This window comes from Ranitomeya variabilis, chromosome 7, assembly GCF_051348905.1.
Source record: "Ranitomeya variabilis isolate aRanVar5 chromosome 7, aRanVar5.hap1, whole genome shotgun sequence".
Classification (NCBI taxonomy): domain Eukaryota; kingdom Metazoa; phylum Chordata; class Amphibia; order Anura; family Dendrobatidae; genus Ranitomeya; species Ranitomeya variabilis.
Genome location: NC_135238.1, coordinates 32,295,811 through 32,315,730, shown reverse-complemented (window position 1 = coordinate 32,315,730; position 19,920 = coordinate 32,295,811). Strand labels below are relative to the sequence as shown.

The 19,920-nt window shown below is 42.6% G+C and overlaps 1 protein-coding gene across 1 annotated transcript in view; it reads right to left on the bottom strand.

Moving 5' to 3' along the window:
- MAD1L1 (mitotic arrest deficient 1 like 1) overlaps nt 1-19,920 on the bottom strand; it is a 696,770-nt gene that overhangs the window by 464,071 nt on the left and 212,779 nt on the right. The window contains exon 12 of the mRNA XM_077274781.1: nt 2,561-2,701. Coding sequence (XP_077130896.1) covers nt 2,561-2,701 — 141 coding nt within the window. The remainder of the gene's footprint in view (nt 1-2,560; nt 2,702-19,920) is intronic.

Genomic DNA, 19,920 nt, shown 5'->3' with positions numbered 1-19,920 from the left:
GATAAGTCTTAGATCACTTTTGGTCGTAGATTTATATGAAACAGTTAATACATAAAGCTACGTGATGCTGAAACTCATTATTTGCTGCCACCTTGTGGACAGTTCAGGTGCAACAACCAGAAGGAATTGCATCTTACCTGTGTTAAGTAACGTTAGGTTAACAAATTTACACTAAAAATGTATATTTTACTAACCTCTTCAAATAGGAAACTAAAGAATATATACATATACAGGTTAGTTTTTAATAATACGAGATAAAGGGGGATAATAAAATGCTGCACTCCATCAGGCTGTGATAAATCAGCAGAGGTGGAGCGCTTTGACGTGAAGCTCGGCTGATGTGACCGGTATTGACAATACAAAGCGTCTTAATTTTGTGCAGCACTCTCTACATCCCAGAGTAGAGCCGGGGGTTAAGCGATCTATCTTTCCTGTACACCAGCCGGGCTCGCTGACATGGGTGACAGTACAATGAAACCAGCGTTGTAGACTGGCAGCTATCTGGCATGGAAGAAGTAAGAGTAACGTCCCATAGAAGCACCACTGATAGACAAGACCATATGCCCGGAAGAACCCAAAGAGAAAAGATCAGACGGAAAAGAAAAGGTATCAAGGGGAAAAGGAATTTCTCAAAGTCACAAAGTTATACCATCAAAGCGGTGCCCTTCTTTGTGCCAAAGTGGTGACACTCTTATATAAGTGTCAGCAAGGTGCCAACAGTTGGAGGAGACCACTGCTTTCCACTCGAGCCTCCCGGGCACACGAGCCTCCCGGGCACACGAGCCTCCGGGCCACACGAGCCTCCGGGCCACACGAGCCTCCGGGCCACACGAGCCTCCCGGCCACACGAGCCTCCCGGCTACACGAGCCTCCCGGGCACACGAGCCTCCCGGCTACACGAGCCTCCCGGGCACACGAGCCTCCCGGGCACACGAGCCTCCCGGGCACACGAGCCTCCCGGGCACACGAGCCTCCCGGGCACACGAGCCTCCCGGGCACACGAGCCTCCCGGGCACACGAGCCTTTTCTAAATAAGTATTTGGCCAATAGTTGCAATTATCTGTGAAAACAAGAAAAATATGGCTTATCGGGTAAGGTGATAATTGTTGGTCAAGGAGTTAACAGGTTTCCATTTTAGCCTTTGGTCTAACTGGCAAACAATGTGAGAACATATGGGCACCGATGCGCCAACATCATCCGCCTCCTAATGAACTGATTAGGATACATATGGTGATCTCCGTCACACTAAATCACTGAAAAACGCAGGGAAATAGTGAATGTGTCAGCGCGTCCTCCCGGCGTCTCTCCATTCATTAACATTTTACATGGAGACAAATGAGTTGTAATAAAATGGCTTTTAATGTTGTTGTTTAGGAAGGTTTCGCCATCCACGCAGATGGGGCTAAACCTAACATTAACGCTCTGCCGCTGTGCATGGCATGTTGGAAACAACAGGAGATTAAGGGATGAAGCCCAGGAACATAAATGCATAATAAAAATCCACAGCATCAGGTCTTCGAGGTCCACTTGTACAAAGCCAAGGTTTTTGTAGGATTACAGTCAGGAGTATAAGTAACAGGTGGTAATGATCATCATTTCCAAATATAGGTTGTAACACAATTATTAACAGAAACAGCGGTGCTGGAGGGTCAAAACTGGGTGAGGAACAGACAAACTGCTACAAAGCTGAGGTTGTGGAAGACCGTTTCATGTCACAAGGAACTACTGTGCTCAGCAACAAGATAATATCTCTCCAAGACAAAGATTTCAAAGCACTTGGGTTTCAAGATGTGCTGCTCAAGCTCTTTTGAAGCAGCAGCAAAGAAAAGGGCAACACAGAGGACCATAGATGTAGTGGTCGGCCAAGGAAAACTGCAACAGATGAAAGACACATCATGGTTACTTCCCTTCAAAAATCAGAAGGTGTCCTGCAGTGCCATCTACTCAGAACTGGCAGGAACCAGTGGGACCAGCTACACCCATTTACTGTTCGTAAAGTCTCGCCAGAAGTGATCTTCATGAAAGAACTGAAGCCAAAAAGCCATTCCTGCGACATGGATATAACACCAAGCAACTGAACTACGCACAAAAACATAGTAACTGGGGTGCAGAAAAATGGCAGCAAGTGCTCTGGACTAATGAGTCAAAATGTGAAATATATGGTTGTAATAGAAGGCTGTTTGTTCACTGCAGGAACATGAAGCATGGTGGAGGATCCTTGAAAAATTTGGGCTGCATTTCTGTAAATTAAGTTTGAAGTCAGGATGAATGGTGTTCCTCAATTCTGGAAAATACATGCCGATTTCATGATTCATGATTTCACTCAGCTTTCATGAATCAGGTACAGGTGTCTGATTTGATCCAAATGTATTCTGCAGACAATGACCCCAAACATACAGCCAATGTCATCAAAAACTATCTTTGAAGTCGAGAAGAACAAGGAGTCCTGGAAGTGAAGAAATTGCCCCACAAAGCCCTGATCTCAACATCATCCAGTCTGTCTGGGGTCATGGCTGTCCTAGTATCCCCACCCCACCCCCACCTGTACACCAGCGATTACCTCCATCTCCGCGTTCTGCGCATGGATTTTCTGAAGATTCTCTTCGGCATCGCGAAGACGGCGAGTCAGCTGAGGAGTGTGCTCCGATGGGGTCAGCTCACTGTCGTATGAATCCAGGATCGCCCTCATTCCATCTCGCTCCTGTCCGGAATACCATGCAAAAAAAGAAAAGGAGAAAAAAAATGAAATAATGCATATAGTCAAAAAGCAAAAATAATATTGTTTTCCATCATGTGATTCAATACAGATGTTTCTCAGATTGTGATTTTAGGTCAGTGCTGGGGATTCTGGTAACTCTTGTTCCACCTCAGCGACCAATGAAATGGCTTGATAGGAAACACTCGTTATCATTATGGCGGCAAGGGGTCTGCATTTACTACTCTGTTCGAGGTAAAGAGGGGGATCCGGCACCCGCTCATCTACACTGGTGGGAGATGGAGTCAACGCACATGTAACCAGTAATGGATATCACCATGAGAGTGCTGCCGAGGGGTGATGAAGCTACCCAGGAGGGTGAACAGCAACCAGACTCTGCCGCCAAAGTCAAGACCATCACCCCTATTGTTCGGGTCATTCGTTCTCGTATACTGCCCTTCTGCCAGTATAGTTCCCAGCTGTAGTTCAGAAATATTGTGCCTTATTAGCCCACTCTTACCATCCTAAACTTGTCAACTCCTTATCTTTTAGATAGTCATGTTTCATGCTCAACAAATATATATATATATATTTTTACTAAGAAATGGCAAAAATTTTGCAAATTTTTCAAACTGTTTTTCAGTTTTCCAGATCATAAAAAAACCCAGAAATCTTGCAAATTTTCACACACGAAACTCATAATTCCTGTTAGTAACTTAAGACTTTTCAATAGTCTCTATCACCACAGACAAGATTGTAATTATAGGTAACACCAATAATATAGTAGATAGTAGGATCCATCACAGTAGATGTCACAGCTCACTCTCTCTCCCTCTTGTAAAATGACTGATAACACCTCTATATACAGTAGATAACACAGGATCCACCATTCACAATAGGTGATGTCACAGCTCACCTCCTCCTCCTGTACAATGACTGATAATAACACCTCTATATACAGTAGATAACACAGGATCCACCATTCACAATAGGTGATGTCACAGCTCACCTCCTCCTCCTGTACAATGACTGATAACACCTCTATATACAGTAGATAACACAGGATCCACCATTCACAATAGGTGATGTCACAGCTCACCTCCTCCTCCTGTACAATGACTGATAATAACACCTCTATACACAGTAGATAACACAGGATCCACCATTCACAATAGGCGATGTCACAGCTCACCTCCTCCTCCTGTACAATGACTGATAACACCTCTATATACAGTAGATAACACAGGATCCACCATTCACAATAGGCGATGTCACAGCTCACCTCCTCCTCCTGTACAATGACTGATAACACCTCTATATACAGTAGATAACACAGGATCCACCATTCACAATATGTGATGTCACAGCTCACCTCCTCCTCCTGTACAATGACTGGTAACTCCTCTATATACAGTAGATAACACAGGATCCACCATTCACAATAGGCGATGTCACAGCTCACCTCCTCCTCCTGTACAAAGACTGATATCACTAATAACATCTCTATATACAGTAGATAACACAGGATCCACCATTCACAATAGGCGATGTCACAGCTCACCTCCTCCTTCTGTACAATGACTGATAACACCTCTATATACAGGAGATTACACAGGATCCACCATTCGCAATTATATTTGCTTCTATATAAATAAATCTATCAATGTCCATGTGAAGTACAGGACGTATGGGTCGAGTATTTGGCCTAGTAGAAATTGGAAAAACTGCTAATATATTTTTGGAAATATTAATGTGAAAAGAAAAAAAAATTAATTCTGACACACTTCCAATCAGTGATGACTCAATCATAATATGAAGTCTAACACTCAATTACCAATTTATTTATCAATTTCCAGGAAGAATAGTTGAGCAACAGCACAATGCAGAGGTCTTAAAGAAATGCTGCAAGATTATATTTTATTTAGAACACATACTGAAACAGTCAAGTCAGGAGAGCCAACCGGTCCTCTGAGGCGGACACTATCCCTCCCAATGCAGGGGCGTAACTAGGGGCGTACTGTGCCCCAAGGCTGCACTTTCCCTCCTGATGAACGTCTGTGGGCATAGACGTGGCCACAGAGCAGAATGTCGCTGTTCCATGTGTTACACGGTCACCGGTTCCCTCCCACCTTGGTTCGTCCGGCTATCGCTTTCAGCGTAATTAGTAAGAAGCCCTTAAATTTGCGTTGTCAGGTGTTACACATGGCCATCACCAAGTGCCGAGCAGAAAGTCACTTTAATTTAGCGCAGACACAATGTGCTGTACGAGTCTTGTTTGGACTCAGCCCAGAGATCGTAGGCGCAGGATCTATTATTCCTCCAGCCCTCGTCCTACATTATGAGACACTTCTTGGCCTCCGTCCAGACACAGCCTGTTTTACAGCTCCCGAATATCACGCTGACAATAGATTAGCTCTAGATTGGGCCTATTTAACAAATGAGCCCTACTAACATTTTACCGTTACTTGGCTTTAACAATCTGTCATGTGCTAAAGCTGCGGATCTGGAATTCCACCAAACGTCTCCTGCATTCCTTTAATCTGCACTGCACCGTGGCCGCTGCCAAAAGAGATCTCCGCAACGTAATCTGTGAAAAACTGGGCACCTGCGCCGCTACTTAGAGCCGGCGTGACACAGAGACCCTATCAACCATCTTAGCAGAATGCTGGACGGAAAGGAGCCTACAGCAGTAATCTAAACAAGTTATCATCATGATAAATGGGGCGCTTAGCTTTCTACTACAAAAAGAAAAAAACACACACACTGTACAGGTTCTGCTGCATCAACAGGGCTGAAGGAAATTCTCCATGTGCTGCCAAGTAGGAGACACTGCCAAAAAGATAGCTCCGACCTGTCTGTGGTTAGTGATGACTCGGAACATCTAAGCTCGGAGAAAGCTGTCAGATAAGAGACATTATCAAACCTGTTTACACTTTCGAGGCGTTGCGCTAGACTCCCGGTTGCGGCGCCTCTTCCCCGGTGGATCTCCCACTATCAATACAGGGGCTTAGGATTTTTATTTTTCACGGGTGATCATTAACTGTCGGGTGGAAGAATTAAAAAGAAAAGTGTTATAGGAAAAGTTTCGATTGAGCTCTAACACCACATCCGATCATCCCCAAAATGTATCTGATGGGGAATAAAATACTGCAATTTCTCTAAACCTTATCATGTCCACCTTTAACCCCTACCTGATCATTTGTCTTTTACCATTTTAAAGGCTGTTCTTAGGTGCATATTCTGGGTTTAAGTTTCAGATTTTTGCTGCAATTTTTAAAGGGAATCTGTCAGGGGTTTACAGTCAAATCATGGGGGCTCCATAGCAGAAGTTCTCATTGGGCCTCTCCCACAAACAAGAACAACAAAATATTTGGCGCGGTCACATAGGAACATATGTCACAACTTTGTAATCCTTTCAGAGTAATTTTCTTCCTACCGAAGCCCTAGATTCCCCTTTCATTGCACCCATAAAGTATACTGCCAGCAAAAGTGTCCCACGAACACTGTATGATACCCTCACAGTGAATTCCTCCACAGTACCCACTACATGCACAGTGATGACCTTACTACACCCCACCTCAACTCCCCCAGCAAAGCATGGTGACCCCAACACAGTAGGATCTCCCAAGTGTAACCCACACAGAACCCTCCATGCAGAATAATGGGTTTACATACAGTATACTGGCCGAAGACCACCACACTATCATGGCTTCCACTAGCCCTCCAAACAGTACAATGGCCCCTACACGGCTGACCAAACAGCATAATGGCCCCCACACACAGTATGAAGGACCTTGCATACACTATAATGCCCCCCACATAGCCCTCCACATAGTATAATAGGGCCCATAGTCCTCCATAAATAATGCACTCTCCATAGTCCTCCACACAGTACATTGCACTCCCCATAGTCCTCCATATAGTGTAATGCACTCCCCATAGTCTTCCATGTATTATATTGCACTCCCCATAGTTTTCCATACAGTATAATGCACTCTGTTGTGAATTCTGTTTGTGGGCTCCCTCTGGTGGCTACTGGTGGTGCTGGTTGACTTCTGTCTTCTATCTCCAGTGCACCTGTTCCCATCAGGAAATGGGAGTTTCCTATATAGTCTGGCTTCTCACTCATTTACTTGCCGGCTATCAATGTTACCAGAGCTCCTCTGTTACTTGCTACCTGCTCCAAGTCTGCTGAGTCAGATAAGTTTGATCATTTGTACCTTTTGTCCAGCGTGCATTTATATTCATCTTGCTGCTGGAAGCTCTAGTGAACTGAAATGACCACTTCGGTGTCATGAGTTGATACCGGAGTTTAAAGTCATTTCAGGATGGTATTTTGTAGGGTTTTGAGTTGACCGCGAAGTCCACTTTTGTATTTTCTGCTATCTAGTTAGTGGGCCTCTCTTTGCTGAACCTGTATTCATACTGCGTATGTGTTTTCTTCTTAACTAACCGTCATTATATGTTGGGGGCTACTATTACTTTGGGGTTTTCTCTGGAGGCAAGCCAGGTCTGTGTTTCCTCTGGTAGGGGTAGCTAGATCTCCGGCTGGTGCGAGACGTCTAGGGATAAAACGCAGGTACGTTCCCCGGCCACTGGTAGTTGTGCGTTAGGTTCAGCATCGCGGTCAGCTTAGATTCCATCTTCCTAGAGCTAGTCCTGTTTTTGCCTATGTCCCTGCCATTGGGAATCATGACAGCACTCCCCATAGTCCTCCATATATTATATTGCACTCCCCATAGTTATCCATACCGTATACTTATATTGCACTCCCCATAGTTTTCCATACAGTATAATGCACTCACCAAAGTACTCCATATAGTTTAATGTACTTCCCATAGTACTCCACACAGTATAACGTACTCCCCATAGTACGCCATACAGTATAATGCACTCCCAATAGTATTCCATAAAGTGTAGTATAATGCACTCTCCATAGTCCTCCATACAGTATAATGCACTCTACATAGTACTCCATATAGTACAATGTACTCCCCATAGTCCTCCATACAGTATAATGCACTCCCCATAGTCCTCCATATAGTATACTGCACTCCCCATAGTCCTCCATACAGTATAATGCACTCCCCATAGTCCTCTATATAGTATAATGTACTCCCTATAGTCCTCCATAGAGTATTATAGCCACCACAAAATACTGATTAAAAAAAAAAAAATACTCACCTCTCCTCCTCATGTCCCCAGTTCTCCGGTCTTTGCAGAGAGCATTCTGAAGCACCAGCACATCTCAGCGTAGCGCGTGCGATGAAGTCACTACATGGTCCCGATGTCAGATGCCGAGGGAGAATGATGGGGGAAAGAGCGTGAGCAGACACTTCCTGTCTCATCATTTCTTTCAACTGTTTCGGCAGTTTTGATAATATCACAGCTTTATCTGCTGCAGATCTACCACTTCTCTGAATGCTGAGCTCTGTATATCCCTGGCCACACAACTGATTGGCAACTTTCTGGATGCCCTGTGCATAGGCATAAAGCTATCAATCAGTGCAGAGGGCAGAGTTATACAGAGCTCATGAATATGGAGGACTATATGGCCGCATGTTTACTAGTCTTCTAGTGATAATCTCCTTCTGATAAAACAGTGAATTTATAAAATCTACAGCAAGCAGCCTAGTAAATAACACATCGCTGGGTCTCTCACGCTACATTATGCTGCACTCAGATTATGTGGCAAAGACCTGATAATAGATTCCCTTTAATGCTTTTTGCCAAGGTTTTGCTGGTAAAATTAATCAAAAACATATCCTATTGTGACACCTTATAAAAAAAAAATAAAATGCATCAGGACCAACGCAGTGAATCAAAAGGCGTATGTTCTTACAAAACTGTGCAAAATAAAACCATTTTTTTCTTCTTTTTAGAAGCAATATTTTAGATGGATTCCTCAGACAGAAAAAAAGTGTCTGCTCATTGGTGGTCCCAATGGATCCCAGTCATCAGTTGTAATCTCTAGAGGAATGTGACAACACAGCATTTAATCTTAATTATGACAGACATATATTTTCAGAAGGCCAGGAGACAGACTATTGTTCACATGAGTGTGAACATTGACTCTTAAATTAATATGTCATTCTTTGGTGGATCAAGAGACATACACTACTGTTCATATGAGTCTGAATGTGGACTCTTGAATAGATGTTTGTGAATTACTGAATGGCTGCTGTTTACCTATTATAACAGCTCCTACAGTTTATTGTGTTGCTACATTTGGAGAAAGGATCGGAAGGTCATTGGGCAATCGATGTTTGCTAATATGTTGATTATGAATTGTATAAGTCCATACAGCTTGTTTACCTGCAAAATAATGAAGGACAAACTATGCAGATTGATTAAATACTAAAACAATGAAAGTTAACCTCATCCAACCTTCCCCCTAACCTGTTGACAATGGCATGGAGGACAGCTGTAGGTTTAAAAAGGGTTCTCTATCCTTCTGCAATGAGACTCTACAGAACAACAGCCAAGGCACCATGGCTATATCAAGAGGAATACAGATTTGACATTCTACAGGATGAAAGTTTAAGAGACAATGGCCTTGGATGGAGGAATACAGATCTACTTCATTGACCAACAGTGAACCCATGAGCATGTTCAGAGAAGCCAGGATTAGACCCTCAAGACTCACCTAGCCCCATGGAGACATTAGGAAAAGTCAGGTTGGAAACCTCTGGTCACCTGGCCCCATGGAGACATTTGGAGAAGTCAGGTTAGAAACCTCTGGTCACCTGGCCCCATGGAGACATTAGGAAAAGTCAGGTTGGAAACCTCTGGTCACCTAGCCCCATGGAGACATTTGGAGAAGTCAGGTTGGAAACCTCTGGTCACCTGGCCCCATGGAGACATTCCGAGAAGCCAGGTTGGGGCAATCAAGTCGCCAGGCCAAGTACCTCAATGGATTGTCAGCTTCCTAAGCTTGTGGTTACCTTCGCGTAAAATTGGTGTGCCAATGGTGGGGGTAGTTGGCCCTGGAAGCCCCAAAGTCGCAGCTGCTCTAATCCTGACTGTGGGACTGTTCTATATGCTGTTGTATGTTGGTGGTTCAATAAATTATTGCAACACTGTTTTACCCTTATCCTGGAGGAGTTTTCTGCACTGGTGGACAGACAGGGGTCTTGAACAGGGAACACCCCTCTGTAATTATTTTTAATCCATAGAACCCCTTTAACTTATGACATATTATCAAACCCGCTTCAAGAGAGGGGCAGATGGACTTGCCCTTCAAAACTGAAGTCATTGATGACCTAAATTCATCATAAAGATAAACCGGACCCTACGTGTATCATTGCATCAGTCACCTGCACTGACTGTACACCATCCAGGCTGGAATTAACTAATAATTTATAACAAGGGCAAAGAAAACAAGATACTTTGGACAATAAATTAACAAGAACACGGAGGAAAAACGTCCACTTAAACATGTTTAGAAAACAATATTCAAAAGATTTATTAAATTGTAACAATCACATACAGATATAAGTATATAAAATACAAAACATGGGTGTATTGTTAATACAGCCATATGGCAGAAGACACAGAAAGGAGAAAACGTGGCAATGACCAGGTCAGAGGGGGAGTACACAAATATACCTTTGGGGTGGCAGCATCAATTCAAATATAAGAAAACATATGCGACCATGACCATGTACAATCACTATCTCCAACTCACGTGACTAGATCACCCAAAATATATAGTCACATATTCATGTATACATGCATACGCTGCTTACCCATTGTCAATCAGGTATGGCCTCCCCACCTCACTCGGTCCCCCCGGACGCGCGTTTCGCGTAGCTTTTTCAACAGGACACCCTGTTGAAAAAGCCACGCGAAACGCGCGTCCGGGGGGACCGAGTGAGGTGGGGAGGCCATACCTGATTGACAATGGGTAAGCAGCGTATGCATGTATACATGAATATGTGACTATATATTTTGGGTGATCTAGTCACGTGAGTTGAAGATAGTGATTGTACATGGTCATGGTCGCATATGTTTTCTTATATTTGAATTGATGCTGCCACCCCAAAGGTATATTTGTGTACTCCCCCTCTGACCTGGTCATTGCCACGTTTTCTCCTTTCTGTGTCTTCTGCCATATGGCTGTATTAACAATACACCCATGTTTTGTATTTTATATACTTATATCTGTATGTGATTGTTACAATTTAATAAATCTTTTGAATATTGTTTTCTAAACATGTTTAAGTGGACGTTTTTCCTCCGTGTTCTTGTTAATTTATTGGTTTGGAGTAGTCCCAAAAGGGCACCTGAGGAGTGCCTAGAGAGAGTTGGTACCTACCGCTCACCTATACAAAGCATATTGGTGCTTCATGACTGTAATACTAAATACTTTGGACAATGTAGCGGAAGTTAACAAGCCGTGCACAGAACATGGCCCGTAGTAAAAAGTCAATGGCCTGCGCTGCTCTTAACAACCAGGCACATTGTATGCATTGCTCCTATTATTCTGCAGGGGTCAAGCGGTCACATTTACACACGACTTGACCCAACTGCAGAGTCTAATCTCCTGGATCCCGAGGCTCTGAGCTACCGGAGTATTCGCAGTTAGCGTAGTCTTAAGACCTTGTAAAATAAATAGTTATTATTTACTGTGTGGTAAAACGCCCCTTCAAGGCAAAGGGAACATAGAGAAAGCAAATGTATCATAGAAATAAACTGAATGTATAAAGTGGACTGCCATCACTCACACACAGGCACGGCAGCCGGGGGAATGGTCATGGGAGGCGATGACTTTACATTCAGAACATACCGCCAACGGGACAAGGTCGGGAATGCTGCTCAAGCAATGATTCTACCTTAAATACACACACACACATTACATTTTCCTATAATACATAGTGATAAATATAATATATATATATATATATATATAAAACACACACATATACAGTACAATATACACATATAATATACACATACATACATATTTCTCACATTTAAGGTATACATATTTATATACATACACAATGTACATACTACACACTGTACACATACTGTACATACAGACACTACATATAATATACACATATATACATATATCTCACACACATGTACGTTATATATATTTATATACACACACTGTACACACACTATACACATACTGTACATACAGACACACCGTACATATAATATACACATATATACATGTATCTCACACACACACAAAAGGTTTATATATTTATTTACATACATGCTGTACACAAACACATACTGTACATACACACACTGTACATCAGAGGTGTCAAACTGCATTCCTCGAGGGCCGCCAACAGGTCATGTTTTCAGGATTTCCTTAGCATTCCACAAGGTGCTGGAATCATTCTGTGCAGGTGATTAAATTATCACCTGTGCAATACAAGGAAATCCTGAAAATATGACCTGTTGGCGGCCCTCAAGGAATGCAGTTTGACACCTCTGCTGTACATGCATGTACACATACTGTACACGCACTGTACATACACACACTGTACATACACGCACTGTACATACATGCACTGTACATACACCAACACATACTGCACATACATACAGTTGTGGTCAAAAGTATTGACACCCCTGCAATTCTGTCAGATAATACTCAGTTTCTTCCTGAAAATGATTGCAAGCACAAATTCTTTGTTATTATGATCTTCATTTAATTTGTCTTAAATGAAAAAACACAAAAAGAATTGTTCTAAAGCCAAATTGGATATAATTCCACACCAAACATAAAAAAGGGGGTGGACAAAAGTATTGGCACTGTTCGAAAAATCATGTGATGCTTCTCTAATTTGTGTAATTAACAGCACCTGTAAATTACCTGTGGCACCTAACAGGTGTTGGCAATAACTAAATTACACTTGCAGCCAGTTGCCATGGATTAAAGTTGACTCAACCTCTGTCCTGTGTCCTTGTGTGTACCACATTGAGCATGGAGAAAAGAAAGAAGACCAAAGAACTGTCTGAGGACTTGAGAAACCAAATTGTGAGGAAGCATGAGCAATCTCAAGGCTACAATTCCATCTCCAAATACCTGAATGTTCCTGTGTCTACCGTGCGCAGTGTCATCAAGAAGTTTAAAGCCCATGGCACTGTGGCTAACCTCCCTAGATGTGGACGGAAAAGAAAAATTGACAAGAGATTTCAACGCAAGATTGTGCGGATGTTGGATAAAGAACCTCAACTAACATCCAAACAAGCTCAAGCTGCCCTGCAGTCCGAGGGTACAACAGTGTCAACCAGTACTATCCGTCGGCGTCTGAATGAAAAGGGACTGTATGGTAGGAGACCCAGGAAGACCCCACTTCTTACCCCGAGCCTTAAAAAAGCCAGGCTGGAGTTTGCCAAAACTTACCTGAAAAAGCCTAAAATGTTTTGGAAGAATGTTCTCTGGTCAGATGAGACAAAAGTAGAGCTTTTTGGGCAAAAGCATCAACATAGAGTTTACAGGAGAAAAAAAGAGGCATTCAAAGAAAAGAACACGGTCCCTACAGTCACACATGGCAGAGGTTCCCTGATGTTTTGGGGTTGCTTTGCTGCCTCTGGCACTGGACTGCTTGACCGTGTGCATGGCATTATGAAGTCTGAAGACTACCAACAAATTTTGCAGCATAATGTAGGGCCCAGTGTGAGAAAGCTGGGTCTCCATCAGAGGTCATGGGTCTTCCATCAGGACAATGACCCAAAACACACTTCAAAAAGCACTAGAAAATGGTTTGAGAAAAAGCACTGGAGACTTCTAAGGTGGCCAGCAATGAGTCCAGACCTGAATCCCATAGAACACCTGTGGATAGATCTAAAAATGGCAGTTTGGAGAAGGCACCCTTCAAATATCAGGGACCTGGAGCAGTTTGCCGAAGAAGAATGGTCTAAAATTCCAGCAGAGCATTGTAAGAAACTCATTGATGGTTACCGGAAGCGGTTGGTCGCAGTTATTTTGGCTAAAGGTTGTGCAACCAAGTATTAGGCTGAGGATGCCAATACTTTTGTCTGGCCCATTTTTGGAGTTTTGTGGGAAATGATCAATGTTTTGCTTTTTGCTTCATTCTCTTTTGTGTTTTTTTCATTTAAGACAAATTAAATGAAGATAATAATACCAAAGAATTTGTGATTGCAATCATTTTCAGGAAGAAACTGCGTATTATCTGACAGAATTGCAGGGATGTCAATACTTTTGGCCACAACTGTATACACTCAGGTTTCACATCTTAAAATTGAAATAGCAGACCAAGAAGGAAAAGCTGTGGAATTATGGAAATGACAGGATGGAGAGACATGTTACTGATATGCAAATGCTGAAAAAAAAAATCAAAACATCACAATTTATTTAGCATCGAGTATGAGCGCCACATGCTGAAATCCCGGCAATTGCAGCCTTGGCTGCCATCAGTGAAGTTATTAATTGTCGTCTGAGGGATGTTCTGCGGCTGAATGCACTTCAGCAAATCAAAACCCACTGCTGGCAGCTCCTGTGTAGTTGGCAACCAGTGACATGCTAGATGAGATACCAGTCTGGAGACTCTGCAGGCTATGAGAGCACATTTAAGACCTGCAGGCTGCTCATAGTAGCACTAGCAACATGTGGATTGACGTGGTGTTGAAAAATGGGTCATGGGACACTTTGGGGAAACAGCCGTACCAGGTACGATACAGGTGCTCCACTGACCTCACTCCGTTCTCAAAAACAACCATGGTGCAAAGCAAGACAGTAATGGAGGGTGGAAAGGAGGCCTATTCTCATCAGCGATAAGTTAGATTTTTGAATTGGACACAATGATGATTAAAGATTGGTCTGGAGACTATGAAGAGGTCTTTACAAGGGAACATGAATGTGTCCCAGGAGCCATTTATCAGCACGACAATGCCAGGCTGCATGTTTCTCATGTGACAATTACCAGCCCGCGTGACCTAAATGTGCTACCGTAACCTACAGCATCTCCGGACTCGTCTCCCATCAGTACATCTAGGATGGCATTGGTCAGCAATAGCAAAGGGAGCTGCCAGCAGTGGATCTTGCTGACTTACCCAAGTGCATTCAGCATGGCAGAACATTCATTATATGCCCATTAATAACCTATTTTGAAAATTTTGTTTCTATTTTTCTTTTATCATTTGCGTATCATTAACATGCCTAGTGATCCTGGTTGGTTCCAAGACTTTTCCTTCCTGGTGTTGTAATTTTAATATTGAGGCGTGTATGTATATAGAAAATAGAAGAGAAATGGGATGGAGGGATAGACAATAGTGATGAGCGAAGGTGCCGAGATAAGGCGTTATCGGAGCATGATCGGGTTTCTAACCAAGTGACTTCAGCGTGCTTGAATAACATGTTCGATTCCCCGCAGGTGCATGTCTCGCGGATGTTCGACAGCAGCAAAGCAGGGATTGCCGGTTTGTTTGGCAAGCCCTGCATGTGTTTTGCCACCAAACAGATGCAAGACATGCAACCGCGGGGACCAGAACACATTATTTGAGCACGCCGAAAACACTCGGTTAGCACCTGAGCATGATCATCACTAATAGACAACTCTGCATTGCTATCCCAAATAATCATAGAAAAATCTTAATCCGCACAGTACAAATGCAACATATCCCAATATCCGACAATGTATCACAGCAGGAGCTTAGAGGCAGATAAAAGCCTGAGAGCTAACAGGAAGACAGCATCATTGTACATTTAGGATCGGACATTTTTTCATTCTACAAATATGATATTTCTCTGGCAAATGTATTAAACATTTTGTACATTTCTCCAGAAATATCTGTTGACTTGTAAAGGCTCAGGGGATGAGAGGATGGTTATTTTGGACAGTGAGCGTTGGCTTTGATGTTTACGACACTGGTGTGCCGAGCTACGAGGGACCAATTATCATTCTAAGCAGAGATTTCTCCTGCACCTGGTCTAAAGATACTGAAAAATATTCCCATCTAAAATCACAAAACTCCCCATTATTGCTGTCCAGCGCTAGACTGTGGACAATACTACTAAGCAGGAACTTGAACTAACTTTGCCCCCAGGAACACAGGGAAATCTGGATTACAACATTTAAGTGAGCTGTAGAGAAGCTTGGAGTTTTTTTTCTCTACCAATGGATAGAAATGACAATAATAAAATAATAAATACATAAAATATATTTTTATCAATAGACGCTGGGTGAAAAAGAACTCAGCCGAAAGTGTTTAGTCCCCTTACAGGGCATGTGTCATCAGAAGATGCCCTACTGCTAAAATCAGGGAGCTACCGTATGTTAAATCAATTGAATAAAATTGATGATTTTTTACCCAACGATTTTCCAAGATCCACCATTCACAATAGGTGATATCACAACTCACTTTCTCCTCCTGTACAATGACTGATCGCACCTGTATATATAGTAGATAACACAGGATCCACCATTCACAATAGGCGATGTCACAGCTCACCTCCTCCTCCTGTACAATGACTGATAACACCTCTATATACAGTAGATAACACAGGATCCACCATTCACAATATGTGATGTCACAGCTCACCTCCTCCTGTACAATGACTGATAACTCCTCTGTATACAGTAAGTAACACAGGATCCACCATTCACAATAAGTGATGTCACAGCTCATCTCCTCCTCCTGTACAATGACTGATAACACCTCTATATACAGTAGATAACAGGATCCACCATTCACAATAGATGATGTCACAGCTCTCCTCCTCCTCCTGTACAATGACTGATAGCACCTCTATATACAGTAGATAAGACGGGATCCACCATTCACAATAGGTGATATCACAGCTCACCTCCTCCTCCTGTACAATGACTGATAACACCTCTATATACAGTAGATAACACAGGATCCACCATTCACAATAGGTGATGTCACAGCTCACCTCCTCCTGTACAATGACTGATAACTCCTCTGTATACAGTAAGTAACACAGGATCCACCATTCACAATAAGTGATGTCACAGCTCATCTCCTCCTCCTGTACAATGACTGATAACACCTTGACATACAGGAGAAAAGACAGGATCCACCATTCACAATAGGTGATATCACAGCTCTCATCCTCCTTCTGTACAATGACTGATAACACCTCTATATACAGTAGATAACAGGATCCACCATTCACAATAGATGATGTCACAGCTCTCCTCCTCCTCCTGTACAATGACTGATAGCACCTCTATATACAGTAGATAAGACGGGATCCACCATTCACAATAGGTGATATCACAGCTCACCTCCTCCTCCTTCTGTACAATGACTGATAACACCTCTATATACAGTAGATAAGACGGGATCCACCATTCACAATAGATGATGTCACAGCTCTCCTCCTCCTCCTGTACAATGACTGATTACACCTCTATATACAGTAGATAAGACGGGATCCACCATTCACAATAGGTGATATCACAGCTCACCTCCTCCTCCTTCTGTACAATGACTGATAACACCTCTATATACAGTAGATAACAGGATCCACCATTCACAATAGGTGATGTCACAGCTCACCTCCTCCTCCTGTACAATGACTGATAGCACCTCTATCTCCAGTAGATAACACAGGATCCACCATTCACAATATTTATGTTATATGCTACGCTGCTTTGTCTTTATTGTCTGTACAAGTCCCCTCGAAAGTAAAGTACTGCGGAATATGTTGGGTGTATACAAACAAAAATTATTATTATTATAACGGCAGAAAAACAGCATTTGTAGCTGCACGGCTCGGCTATAAGACAATCAGGTCACCAAGTCCCATAATAATCACTAGTGACACTCGAGGCTCGGGGTGAGGGACAATGCATAGCAAGTACAGCATTAGGACAAAGATGGAGAAAGCAAAAAAATGAGTAAGCACGAACAAGAGCAAAGGGGCAGCGCGTAATGAAAGTGAGAGCGGAAATCAGAGATGTATTTTAATTGAAGTGGCTTTAGAGAGGGACTTGGGTGGGAGAAGGAGGGGAAGCTCGGCCTATAGAGAATATAGAGCAGACTGTTTTAACGCGCCAATTGCCAATCCACATTAAACTGAACCTGAAATGCAAAAATCCATTATCTCACATACGTAAACGGCAGGCTCATATGTCAGGACGCTGGTGAAGGACGTGGCTGAAAAGGGGGAATATAAGGATTGGTTTTTTTCCCAAAAAAGAGTATATGACCTGTCATAGCACTACACTCCTCAACACTGATCAAAGTATGTGAGCCATCTGTTACAGACACCGGACACGGGCCCTAATGCTAAAGACTCGCCTCTCACTGTGCCTCGGCTGAAATGGGGAAGCACAGGATCTAGCTAAAATTCTTAAAAACAGTATTAGACAAATAGATGGGCAGCACAGATATTTCCCAAGGAGCTAGACACTGTAATATTGAATACGTGTAGCACGGATGCAGTGGACTCAGCATTAATGTGAACAGACACAGTTCTTCTGGCTCAAAAGGAAACATGTTTTGAAGGGATTTCACTTGGAGTCCAAAAATTATCCACTACTAGAGATAGACATAGAAGGCAACATTGACGGTGTCTAATTTTTTCCTGGCAACAAATAGGGTTTGGTGTTTCATCAATTCGGATATGATTTCCGCCTCAGATGTCAGAATTTCTCATGTACTTGAAAAAAACAGACTGATTATTCTGATCAAACTTTGGTCAGCATGTGGGGAAAAAAAAAGTTTCCCCAACGTGGCATCCGAGTGGGGTACAATTTTTTAATGGACCCATAATCTTGGATTGCCAATTTAGATCAAATTGGGACATGTCCCTGCAATTTTCCGCAAACCGCTCAGTCCGTGAAAATCACTAACATATAAATGGCCCAAATGTCTATCACATGCTATCTGTGATAACCACAAATATCACTTATATGCAAAAATCAGATGTCTGAATGAAGCCTTAAAGTGAACTACCATTGGGTTCCTACAATCAAATTTTTCATTTTTCAATAATTTATATGGGTTAGAATACAAATTGTAAGAGTCCAGACTACTATATAAAGGAGCCCTGTTCCACATAGAACACTTAGTCCTGATTTAGTACATTTACCCTCCTTATATAAGGCTAAACATAGACTTGTTTCTCCTTTAAGGGGAGCCCTGGGATGATCTGCAGGCCAGCGCCGTATTGAAGGTTACACACGGTCCAATCTTAATAATACAAACTCTTGAAAACGTGCCTGAAAAGCAATTACAATGGGGATTGTTGGCTGCTCCCATTCTCCGGGCCCGTCTGCAGAAATACAGCTGCTTCAATGGGGTATTTAATTGTTGCGTAAGTGTCTTTCTGAGACGTACGACTCCCTTTCCTTTGCTTAAAGAATCCGGCTAATTAGCAGCAAAGCGGAGAAAAGCGTGCAAAATCAATAAGGGAAAAATTAAAGTTACAAATCTAAGTGAAGCCTGGCGTGATCCCTGGTGAGAATCTGTTCCTGGGGTAAAGTTTATCTAGTGTCATAATTTTATTGAAATCCTATATCTTGCTATTGACTTTTATGGTTTCAAGCGAGATACGAGGGTTATCATTATTGGAGGCTGGATGCTGCTCTGAGGGACAAGAAGAAGAGGGCTTCGCTCTACCCAGTCCTCTAAACAAGCTGTAATTGCCTGCTTTATTGATCAATAAATCTCCAAAGTGCCTCCATTCACAGGCACTGTGCTTCATTCAGTCCACTGCTCTGTATTCAAGGCTGGTAGGGTGGGGTGGGGAGGTAGGATGGGGGTTGTAAGACAAAATAAACGAAGGGGGAAAAAAAAAAAAAAAAAAAGAATTGTTTTGTGATTAGTCCGTATGGCGACAGGACAGCGCAATCTGCTTCTTGTAATGGATTTTTGGTTTGTTTATTTAGGAGGGAAGGGAAGCACATTTTCTGTTGAAATGCAAAGAAAAGTTGCCGTTCTGATTTATTTGCTCCTAAAGTCATTGTAAATAAGCCTCAGCTACTGCAGCACAGCTTACAACATCTATAACTGGTCATAGACGTAAAGGGAATCCGTTCGTAAGATCAACTACCCAAACGGAATACACGGCATGAATGTCTTTGAAATGTAAATCTATTGACACCTTTACATCTTATAACTGTTGCTGCATTTGAGAATTCAGCATTTTAATTAATATGCTAAGGAAACGTGAAGTGCTGTGGTTGTGAAAGAGTACTTCCCAAGACACTGCCTCTCTTTAGCATTATTGATAGCTCACGGATATCCTTTTGCGGCACCTGACA